At 40.7% G+C, this 12,054-nt stretch overlaps 1 protein-coding gene across 5 annotated transcripts in view; it reads left to right on the forward strand.

Moving 5' to 3' along the window:
* Nucleotides 1–12,054, forward strand: part of MBP (myelin basic protein) — a 218,754-nt gene that overhangs the window by 204,153 nt on the left and 2,547 nt on the right. For 3 of the 5 annotated variants that reach the window (XM_072604068.1, XM_072604070.1, XM_072604069.1), the window contains one exon: nt 5,973–6,098. The exons of 1 other annotated variant lie outside the window; for it this stretch is intronic. In XM_072604068.1, coding sequence (XP_072460169.1) covers nt 5,973–6,098 — 126 coding nt within the window. Of the gene's footprint in view, nt 1–1,523; nt 1,570–5,972; nt 6,099–12,054 lie in introns of all 5 variants that reach the window. One more of the 5 variants, XM_072604072.1, reaches the window with a different exon arrangement.

Below are 12,054 nucleotides of genomic sequence, written 5' to 3' on the forward strand. Positions count from 1 at the left end.
AGCCACTGCAGCCACCTGACTTTTCCGTTCTGGTCTTTTCAGTTGCTTAACCTATTCCGATCCTTTTTTCCCCTGTAAACAGCAGTTTGCTTGTGGCTGTAATCTGGGAGCTTTGCTTCTGAATGGGAAACGTGGCCTTTTTCGTAGTGCCTCAACTCTTCTGCCTTAGCACCAGTGGGCCAAACCCACTTCATGCATAGCAAACCACCTTTTCTCCTTCAAGACTCCTGGAAGATTGGGCTGTTTTCCTTTTCTCTCTTTCTTTCCTTCTTTCTTTCTTTTGTTTATTTATATTTTTTTTGGAAGGATGGGAGGGGTGGGAAAAAGATAAAACCAGAGCTGACTAGCCAGCCCTGGTTTGTCTTGTAATACAGAGCGGTAGCACCTCATTTGGCCAACTTAAATTTTTCCTCAGGCATAGGAAATGAGGGAAGTGAGTCCTGGGGTCTGGAAGAGGGCAGCAGTGTTGACAAAGAGTTTTAAAAATGACCTTTCAGTGGAGCTTTTGAGGGAAAAAACTAATTCCACTTTTAGAAGAAAAAAAAGACAGAAGAAAATTCCATTTAAAAGAAGACTTTGTCTTTAAACCATTTAGACTTAAAAATCAAGTAAAAAAGGGAAATTGTAGACATCTGATGCTAAGAACACAAGGCTCAATAAACATCAACTCTTTATGGCAGGGTTTGCCCTTTCTCTCTCATTTACTAGAAATGACCATGACCTTAGGAGCTCTCATTTATTCCTCAAAGGTCTCCCAGTTGAGATGGATACAATCCTCTACACATGCCACTGCATTTGCCTACTGTTGTACAGTAGGCTGTATCTGATTCCCATTTCACAGACTCACAGACTGTACCACTCTCCAAATAAAGCACAGGAGGGGCAGGGGTAAGAATGACTTAATGATACACTTCACTGCAGACATAGCAACTGAATGCTTCCAGGAGGTCCTAAGTGAAAAAAATTGTTTTTGAACCATCTTCAAGGACATTTTCTCTAGAATGAACCATAAGTCATGTTATTATTTAAATTTCAGGAGTCCAAGGGACTGTGATTCTGTCAGGATAGGTATTCATTGCACGAGGCAGTTGGTAGCTTTTGTAGATGTTGACCTACTGTGGCTAGAAAACACAATAATCCAGCGATTGCCATTCTAGGGAAGAACCCCTCCAAATCTGGCTAGGCTGGAGCTTGGAGGACACACGTACATTCTGTCACTGGGCTGTTCTAGTGTGGTTGGTTCTGTATGAACTTTGCTCCATTGGAATAGTCTTTGAGAACCCAAGGTCACCTCCAAAGCAGAAGGAAGCATTCCAGTAGGACTGTATGGGAAAGGACCCTCATCTTTTAGTGTTCTTAAATCTATTCTGAGCCTGATTCTCTGACCCTGGGATGTGGGTGGGGGGCCAGGGTGGGGGTGGGGGTATGCATAGGGAAGTCTTTAGCAGGATTTATGAGGGGGTGGGAGACTCCAGTTCCCCTACAATAGGAGTGTCCAATAGAAGATTTTCTTCTCTCCACAGCAAAAGGAGTGGGACATGAGGAGCAGAAATGGGAAAATTTGGCACTGTAGGTATCCAGAAGCAGAGCTGTCCTAATCTGGCCTCATCTAAACACTTCATCAGTCCCTCAGATTGCTTCACAAATTTGCAAAGCACTTAGACCCTATCTCCCAACCCCTTCCCTCCCAGAGGACTTTGCCTGTGGCAAAATCTATACCCTTTCATTGCTCAGTTTAAAACAAAAACTTTCAAAAATGTCTCTGACAAATTAGGGTTTATAAAGTTAAAAACGAAGAAGGGGGAACTTTTAAAAAAGTTAGATCAATGACCATATCACCTTGGCAAATGGAAAGGACCCCAATAGACTTTTCTTTAAGAGAGGTAGCTTAGTGTAGGGGAAAGAACCCTGGATTTGTTATTAAGACCTGGGTTCAAATCCCAACTCTGCTACTTCTTATCTACATGACTTTGGGAAAAATTAACCTCTCTAGGTCTCAGTTTCCTCATTTGTAAGATGAAGTTGGACTAGCTCATCTTTAAGGCCCATGAGTCCTGTGGCCTCAAGATCATAGCTTTAGAACTGAATGAGATTTTAGAGACCATCAAGCCAAACCCTTTATTTTATAATAAATAAGGAAACCGAGGCCCCTGGAAGTAGTATGGTAAAAATGGAAAGAATGCTGAACTTGAAATCAGAGGATGTGGGTTTTGAAACCTGGCACTGTCATTTACCACCTAAGTGACCTTCTACAAGTCACTTTTCTAGGTCCCAGGTTCCTCATCTGTAAAGTGAGGGATTTGCATAAGACACTCTTTAGGACTCTTCCAATTCTAAATCTACAAGCCTATGAGGTCAAATGACTTGCCCAAAGTCACACAGAGCAGCAGAGCTGGGATGTCTTTTGGAATAATGTGCAGAACCCTCTCAAATCCCCAAATAGATATGTGATATCATCTATCGGTCTATTCCTCCACCTTCCTGATCACATCCCATCCACACCTGCCCATTCTGTGTGACTCTTGGCCACGTTGACTCACAAGTTTGCCACAGGGGGTCCACCCACCATGCTGGGGGCCTTCTTTTGCTTTCTTCTGACATTGCTAGGGGACTAGTGGATCACTTGGGCCATCCACCTGTCATCCCTTGCTCTCTCCACGCTACCAGCCCATCTTCTCTTTCCATCATAAGTTTCTTTGATGACAGTTTTTCCAAGTTCTTCACTCATTGTATGTTGCGGCCTGCTCACATTCACCATTTGCCTCTCCCTTGCCCAGAATGTGATATTCATTTTGAATTCTTCAGACACATTAGTGTTTACATGAGTCAGGGTCATATAATACCACTCGTGGAATATTGATATTAAAAGCCGGGCCTTTGTTTCTGGAGTTTAAGGTTATTAAAGGAGATTTTGGAGAAATATCATTAGCAAATAAGTACCTGATCCCTTGGAGTGAACTCTCAGGGATCCTCTCCAATGACGTGAGAGTAATAAAGGGAAAATATCATGAAGATATTTTCCTCAGCTATTACACACTCAGAAAAGTGCACATAAACAGCTTGCTCGTCATTATCTGTGGTAAGAGGAGACAAAGATGGTACGGATAAGGGCCATTCACAAAGAATTCTAACCCTTAGTTTCCACTGCCTTCCTCTCCAGACCTTTCTAAGAGCCACAAACAATGGATCAGTTTTAAACGACCAGGAATTTCACTTCTTTTCTTCCTTTGCTTACATGCTACCTTTTGGCAGAGGTGCTAACAAACTGTAATGTGACCCAAGGAAGGCAGCAGGAGAGTGCAGGGGGAGAAGCCAGGTCTTCAGAGGATGCCCCAAGTGGAGTGGAGACACCAAGGCCACTCATTCATTCAGTCAATCATCAGGCACATATGAATAAGTGCCTACTAGCTGCACTGTGCTACTGCTGGGGGAGCCCCAGTGCTTGGGGAAGGCATAGCTCATGCCCTTGGGGAGCTTACAGTCGGATAGAGAGGCAATAAAGAAAATAACCATATTACTTTAATGCTTGTTTGTTAAAATCTCTGCATAATACGGTATGTGATATGCTGTATTCCTTCTCTTGTGGGATCCTCCTTTGCCCAGTAGCTTTAAGCAGGAGTCCCAAATGTAAGCCTGCAGTAGACCTGATTTAGCCTCTATTGCAGGCAGAACTTTCTCCCAGACTCAGGCCGTTGTCCTGATTTTTCCCCACCTGTTAAAACCTGCTGTCAGATCCTTTAGTCACACTGTGTCTGCGAATGCAAATTTCTGATAACACCTTAGAGTATTTACATTTTAACTGGGCTGGGAGCCTCAAACTAAAGGGGTCAAAATGAATCATCAGCAGGTGGGCGGCTGGGGTGTGGGGAGGTCGTGTTCGCATGGTTTGGGGGGGTTAATCTTCCTGGGCTCTGGGAGAGAAGACATCTCCAGCCCACCGGCTAACCTGAAAGTTTTTATCTCCCTTTCTGTGTCTGCTCCATTTCCAGCCCAAGTCATACTGGTTGACAGTTTTCTTTTCCCCAAGCAAAAGTCTACCCTGGTTTCTTTCAGAGGATGGCCAGCCACCTTGTTGGGAGATTCTGACGGCCCGTGGTTCATTTTTTCCAACCTGTGCCACATGTTTCCTGATAAATTCTAGGTTGTCCAACAGAAGAGCGAGTGAGAATTTAAAAGGAGAAATACAGTCAAGCCAATTATTAATCTGGATAATAGCTCAAGAACCTAAGGTTTTAAAGGCACATTGTCTTCAGAGGAAGGCAACAGGAAATGCAAAGCAGTTTATCATTCTAACTTGAAAATGCCATCTCGCTATCCTTTTCAGTTATTCTGTTGATTTGTTTTGCTTAGCTCCGTTAACCATCATCCATCCTTCTGTGTACCAGCCTGGAGAGAGCTCATTGGTGGCAGCTGCAGGGAGGCAAGGACAGCCCTGACCACAAGCTATGGCGCAGCATTTTAAAGCTGTTGCTTGTTCCTATTTCATTTTTATTAACACTAGAAGCCAAACCCCAGAGCATTGTTTTTCATGTGAAAATAGCACGGGGCGTAGGGTGGGGTGGAGTGGGAGGGGGCCCTACCTTCTGCAACAGGGCACGGGATTTTACGAGGAGTCATTCAGAATAAGGCAGGACTATATACAAAGCAGGAAGGGTCAGTGCTACCAGGGGTCTGCTTTTCCTGGCTTTGCTGACAACTGTATGATTTTTCTTAAGTCAGTCAGCCTCTCTGGGTTTCCTTTCTCACCTATAGACCAGCAAGATGACTCTGCCCCTCTTAATCTAATAAGGATGTGCAAAGCTAAAAGGAGATAATGCATAGGCGATTGATGTATACATTCTAGGGTACCTTCCCCAGTTAGCCACACATGAGAGTGAGCATCTTTGTACCCCTTTATCCATGTTAGATAACTTTTCTTTCCCAGTCTTGCCAATATACTTTGAGACACCCCAATCATATTTTCCCTGTGCACTTCTTTCATTTAAAAAATAACACTCCCCATTTGAAGATAAAATACACTAGAAAAGAGATGGCTCTTAGGGATAAAAGTAATGAAACCTCAGGATTCATTTGTTTATACTTGTTAAGACTGAGAGAATTCTTACCATTCCCAAGGTGCAAAATTGGAAATGGGCAAGGGGTCCTCCTGCTCACACTTCCAACCCCCCCAGCCTCCTCATTTCACAAAGTACCAGAAGGAAGATTGCATTCCCCCTACCATGCTACTGGCACTTCTCTCTTGGTTTTCCCTTTGCCCACACTAGATATGCTGGGCACTGAAGTTCAGGTACCCTGAGGTCCTGAGAGGTCATTCTAGTTCAATGACTATAAGACAAACTGAAGAAAGATTGAAAGAGGGATTTGAGCCCCATTCTGTTTGTATGGAGCCTTTTCTTCATAGGTTTACAGATTTAGAGGAAGATGGGCCCTTCAAAGTCATCTAGTCTAATACCAGATAAGGAAACTGAGGCTCAAAGAGGTTAAATGATTTAAGTGTTCAGAATTAATTAACTCATTCATTCAACATATATTTGTTTTGCCAGTTTAGGTGTTCTGAAGGCCCAATTAGAAGCAGTCCAATCTACACAATATAGATTTACTTAAAATAACCAGCAACAAAATCCCTCAAGAGTGCCCCTCTCCCTCTTCAAGATCCTCATCTTTTGTTCTGTCCAGTACCATCTTTGCAGGAATCTTTTTTTTTTTTTTATTTGGACAGATTTCCTTTAACAACTTCTACCCTGACATCACATTCACATATCTCCCCCCTCACAGGTTTTAATGTGATAACAAAACATGTTTTCCTGTGATTACTGATTGATTTACATTCCTGCTGGGGGGACACCCAGGTCTGCATAACTGAACCAATTTTCATCCCCTTTCATTATCCATAGTTGCTACTGGCCCATCACCCCAGCCAACACATCCCTCCTGGGAAGGAACCTGAGTCACCTGTTTGTCTTTCTTTGCAGGGAGCCGAAGGGCAGAAGCCAGGGTGTGGATATGGAGGAAGGGCTTCAGACTATAAATCAGCTCACAAGGGATACAAGGGTGCACACCCAGATGGCCAGGGCACTCTTTCCAAAATCTTTAAACTGGTAAAGTAAACAATTATTACAGTCCATGAAATGCAGGGCCCACAGAACAACAGTGACGTGGCTGTCTGCAAAGGACATCAGTCACAGACCTGTTAGGATGTTCAAGATGTTGTACGATCCCCATATGTACTGGGGGCCAGAATTCCTCCAGTTATCAGGGAGCAGGTGTGGTCTGTGTGTCCGAAGGGACGCTAGCTCTGTAAGCCCTTGGAGGCTCTGCAGAGAGGACTTTGCCAATAAGCTGAAGTGGAGGCTGTCTCTAAACAGGACTTTGGAGCGAATTTATTCTAGATAGTAACATAGACGTTTGCATTCCAGGCTCTGACGGAAAGCTTTGCAAGGTGACTATATCATCTCCAGATCCACCCTCCCTCAAAGTGCCCTTGCCACCCATGCCCTGTTCTTACACCCCTAAGCACCTCAGGGGCAGCTTCCGAGGTAGCTGCCCCGAGGACAACAAGTCTTCCTCCACTCAGTAAGCTAAAATCCTATTCATCTTTCTCTGCTTATGAATAGAAAAAGTAAAAGTATTTTAATTCGCTGTGCTAGAAAAATTAAGAAAGACTTCAAGGGATTATTCTAGCTAATTTCAAGAGCAGGTAAATGTGTCTACTTTTAAATATGAAAAATCGTAGAATGTAGCTAGAACAGCACTGTAGAAAAAGCACTGTGGTCTGATCCTGGAGGTAACCTATGACTCAGTTCCATTTGGGAGGAGCTCGTCCCATTGACCTATTTTTCTGTTTTGTTATATTTCTCCTTTTATACAACAATTTTCTCCTTTTATACAAGTTTGCTTTTTTTTTTCCTTTCTGGGCAGTACACATTTCCTAAATGAATGCTTCTGCTTCCTCTTCATTACACTATGAGAATAGCTACCATTTGTCACTTACTCTTAAGCAAAACCAACCCACTCCCCTGCTTTAGATTATGGTGGAGCAGTCAAGATTAAAACAACGCTTCCGTTCGATTAATTCAATACATGTCAATGAATACTCAGTAAGCACCTGCCTATCTTGAACTTTATTTAAAATTTAATGGTAGGAAGAATTAGACAGCAACCAAGTACATGCTGTATGGAAACAGTGATAAGGGCAAAGGAGAGATCCAGACAAAATGCCTTCAGAGATTTCGATGGTGTTCAACTGTGGGGGAAAGGGAAGCCTTCATGAGGAATGAGGAAGGTTAAGGAAGAGAAGTACTTTCATATAAAGTTATGAGAAAAGAGTGTGCTTCAGGTATGGAAGGCCTTGCCTAATGGAGGGAGGGACAGAGTCACTGAAATGCGATGGGTAAGCATCTCACCTTAGTTCAGCTGTCCTGCATCTTAGGGTGAAAAGAGAAACGAGTGGAGCAAGGCTGGAAAGGCAGAGAGGCTGTAACCTGATTACAGACCTCAGTTCTATGTGAGGAACTGCAGGCATTTCCACCAATGGAATGCCACAATGAAACTGCATGCTAACAATAACAAGGCAGAATGTCTTGAGGATGAGAGGCAGCATCATATTGGCTTTGGAATAAAATCCTGTCCTGGCCACTTACTACCTGTATGACCTTAGCCAAATCACTTATTCCCTCTGTACCTCAGTTTCCTCATCTATAAAATGAGGGGATTGGACTGGGTGATCTCTAACATCCCTTGTAGTATCAAATCATCAGTCCGGTGATTAGATAGATACAGGGAGAAAAACACCAAAACCCATTACACTTATGCTACTTTTTTTTTTTTTTGGTCAGGAAATCGCAAATGGTAAAACCTTTTTGATTAGTCTCTCTAGACTGGAATAAGTAACAAAGATTCCAGGGAAGTGTTTTCCATAGTTAAAATGGGATTACAAAAATGGAGCTAGAGGAAGCCATGGATGTTTAACCAGAACTACTTTTGTGTTTATCCAGAAAAGTGGGATATCATGTTCCCTTGGTTTGCCATAGTTTAGAAAGTTTAACATCCGTCCTGGAGACTTACATAGCTATAATGTTTATGTAGCACTTTAAGGTGGCAAAGTACTTTATGTGTGTCATCTCATTTGATACTCACAAAAACCCTATGAGGTAAGTCCTATTTTTATCCCCATTTTACAGAGATCGAGAGGTTAAGTGATTTGTCCAGGGTCCCAGAGTCAAACAGCTAGTAAATGGCTAAGGCAGGATTTGAACTCAGGACTTCCTGACTCCAAATCCATTGCTATATTCACAATGCTACCTGGATGCATAACATTTGTATGCATGACATAGACAGATATATGCACATATGCATTGTGTGATACATAAATTAATGGTTGTGTATATTACACATCATATGTATACATATTCACATGTATGTATAAACACATACATAGGTGTCTTTGTAAATTTTAGTTTTAGAGCATTGTCTAGGGTTCTAGAAGGTTCAGTGACTTACTCATGATCACACTGCTAGCATATATATCAAGAAGCAGGGCTCAAGCTTGTTTTCTTGACTTCAAGGCTGGTCCTTTATCCACTAAGTAGCATTACTGCCTCTCATTAGCAAATGATTATCCAAATGATTTTTCTGTTTACAAAAATTACCTCAGAGAGGGAATCAAAAACTCATTGTGGTCATGTCTAAAATAGAAACTGTACTAAGAAAAAAAAAAGAAAAGGTTAGAGTTACTGAAACTTCACTGAGACTGATGGAACAAGGGAGTTCTGAATTAGGGAATAATCTGAAATAGAAAATATTCTAAAAGAATTCTAGTTTCAGGGCTTTGAAAATAATTACAATAACTGGAGCCAGCCACTGCAAAGAAATCTAAGCAAAGACCTAGGCAGCCCTGCTTTGAAGAGCCCAGATGAGTGGTTTGCAGCTAATGTTATATGCAAATAACATGGGAAAGGGCAAGGAACATTCTCTCTGAAATCTGTTTTACACTATTAATTTGCTTAGCATATCCTTTTTTCATAGATTTGTTAGAGGGAAACCAGTCTAAGACAGAGAGAATTAAAGCAGGTTTTAATAGTAGGGAAACAAAAAGAAAGTTTTTATTATAGACATGCTTCTCCAGATTGATGGCTGAAGGGCTTGTTCCCATTTAATAGGCATTTACCTTGGGATTCACAGTGCTACCAGATAGTAGATTGAGATGGCTGAGATTTAATGGCATTTAATACAATTTAATGTATTATCTTCTCTACCTTTTCTAATATTTTTTTCTCTTTCCCTTTTCCCCCCTCAAATGAGGCTGAGGGAAAGGAATTGGCATTTTGTCAATTCATAGAGTTGTTTCGAAGAAAAATGAATATAGGAGACTACCATAAACTTCTAAATTAATATACTGTGTCCCAAATATAGGCAAGAAGCTTTCTCATTTCTATTTTGAATAGATCAGGATTTGTGCTTACATGTAGAATAGGGCAGCTCAAGGCCCAGTATTTGTTCTTACAAACTCTTGGTACAGCTTGCTGAGCCCATGTTTCCTCATATTTCATATAGAGCAACCATTTATTTCAGAAAGGTATTTCTGAGACATTCATGAGTAAATAGGAGCCCACAAAGCACTTAGAGAAAAGGCTTGTTTCAAATGTCAAGACAATTTCTTGCCAGGTACTCGTAGCATTTTATCATATCTTAAGATGGCATCTTTTCTTAAGAACCAGGCATCTTCCTGGTTCTCACATTTGATGATTTCAAATCCAAACTTTCACTTCCTCTCCCTAAATTACTTACCCCCTCCCTGCTTTCTGTAAGACTGAAATGGAATGTCTCCAAGGGCCAAGGAACTGCTGAAATCTGGTTATGCACATGGCTAACATCTCATGGAAAGGTTCAGATTAATTTGTCGGTTGTATTTTCAGGCTGATCTTTAAACAGAAGCAGTTTGGGATGCCAAGAATTGCAGCTGGAAAGGAATATTTTAGGGAACTAATAAGGTCTGGTTCAGTTTTAATGATTCCCAATTCTAAAAAAGTAAAGGAATTATTCTTTAAAATTCAGTCTTGCATAGTATAGAACAATGAAATCTTGTACATGGTTAAAATTCACAGGGTGAGATAACTCTGCCGTAGTTAAAGGTATTTATATTTTCCTTAAAGTCATATGCTTTAAACTAAAGTGTCCAATGACACATTCGGAAGTAAAGGCCATGAGTTGATTTTAGATTTCTGAAGAGAGCCCTCAGAGACTAATGGAGCCTCAGAGAACTTCAGGAACACACTTTAAGCACAGCTAAACCTCGCCTTTTGCAATAAATAATTATGTAACTGGGTTTTTTTTCATAATTCAACAGTAGAATTCACCATTAAAGGAATTCTCTAAAATAAATGTCTTTAAAAGGCTGGCCAAGTGGAAGCATATTTTAGCCCAATATAAGAAAGACTCTTCTAACAACTAGGACTGCCCAGTGATGGATGGAATGGAGGCTTTGTTAGAGAATAAACTCCCTGTCAGTGGAGGTATTCAAACCTTTGAATGACTATTTTTTCTGGTTTTCTCCAGAAGAGATTCCAAAATTGCCCAAAGGTAGACTAAAGTCTAAAATACCTTCCAAAACCATGAAGTAACTGGATCCTTTTGAAATGTAATTCCTGTAGCGCAGGGGTTCTTAACATGGGGTCCATGAACTTGTTTCTTAAAATATTTAGATAACTATATTTCAACATAATTGGCTTACCTTATAATCATATGCATTTTAAAACATCCATAGGCTTCACTAGACTGCAAAAGGGGCGCATGACACAGAAAATACTGCATTAATCAATACATTTCATATTCTTGGAAAGTCTTTTCTACACTCCCTTGTTCCATAAGACTTGAACAGATTTCTTAAAGCAAGGCATACTTGTAGAGTTTTCAGGAGGAAAAAAACCAAACACTTTCACATGCCTCCCCTTTTCACTCCTCCCCCCAAAAAGACTACCTCACATAAGTTATGCAGAAACAAAACCTTTTTGTGATTGTTAGTTTCTTTCCTAGTGTATTTTTAGTGAGTCCTACTCCTAATTTAAAAATGATACTTTCCTCATTTTTATAACTACAAATAGTAAGGTAAGAACAAGCCAATACTTGTTAAAAGCTCTTTAATTTTCTTCATGGCGTAGTGACATCTTGCTCTCCTGTGGCCCACAATCAAAAAGAAATTTTGAAAGAACACAAGAGGTACTTCATAGGTCTAAAACTTGTTTTAAGTTTTTTGTTTTCAGTTTCCCTCATAATAACATATAGGGGAAAGAATGAACATCACAATTCAGATTCATTTAAGTATTTCACCCCAAACTTGACAAAAAGTGTACTCTTTCTTTCCTGTGTTAAACTAAATTAGTAAAAGATGATTTCATTGTTGGGGGAGGTGTCACACAACTCTGGAAAACAGATGAAGCATCTTTCCTTTTTTTGTAGAGGGCATATACCCAAATAGCATTTCTACCACTGGGCTAGAACTGGACCAGAATCTGGTTTTGCACTCTCTTCTCAAACCAAATTTCAATGGAAAGCAAGAGAATGAATTGATAATTCTTGCCTTAACTCAAAGGCACACTGAAATGTTTCCCACTATAACTTACCTGTCCTTCAATATCAAACTGTTGAAAAAAATCAGAGAAATATTTCCTAAGGACAATTGTTACTTGGTTTTTAAAATTTCACTCTTTTTTGGCTATCTTTAACTTTGTGAATGGTTGTTGGTGTGCTTGTGGCTACTGAACTCTTGCTTTGGTTGAGATCGGCTTGAGGACCTTAAGAGATAATTGCATCCAATGAATTACTCAGAGAATAATAATCACTTATTTATGATTGTCACCAATAGAAAAAATCTAAGTCCTGGTAGTTTGTGTGGGAGTATCTAATTCCAAAGGACAACTGGCCCTGCAGGGTTCGAAAATTCATTGAGCGAGAGCCAAAGGATTAGTCCAAGAACTGAAATTAAAAGTTCAAACAGGGTTTCCCAACTAGGCGCCATCCTTCACACCATTTCCTGATTAAGCTTTAAGCAAGGTTCTG

Source organism: Notamacropus eugenii, chromosome 4 (genome assembly GCF_028372415.1).
Source record: "Notamacropus eugenii isolate mMacEug1 chromosome 4, mMacEug1.pri_v2, whole genome shotgun sequence".
Taxonomy (NCBI): domain Eukaryota; kingdom Metazoa; phylum Chordata; class Mammalia; order Diprotodontia; family Macropodidae; genus Notamacropus; species Notamacropus eugenii.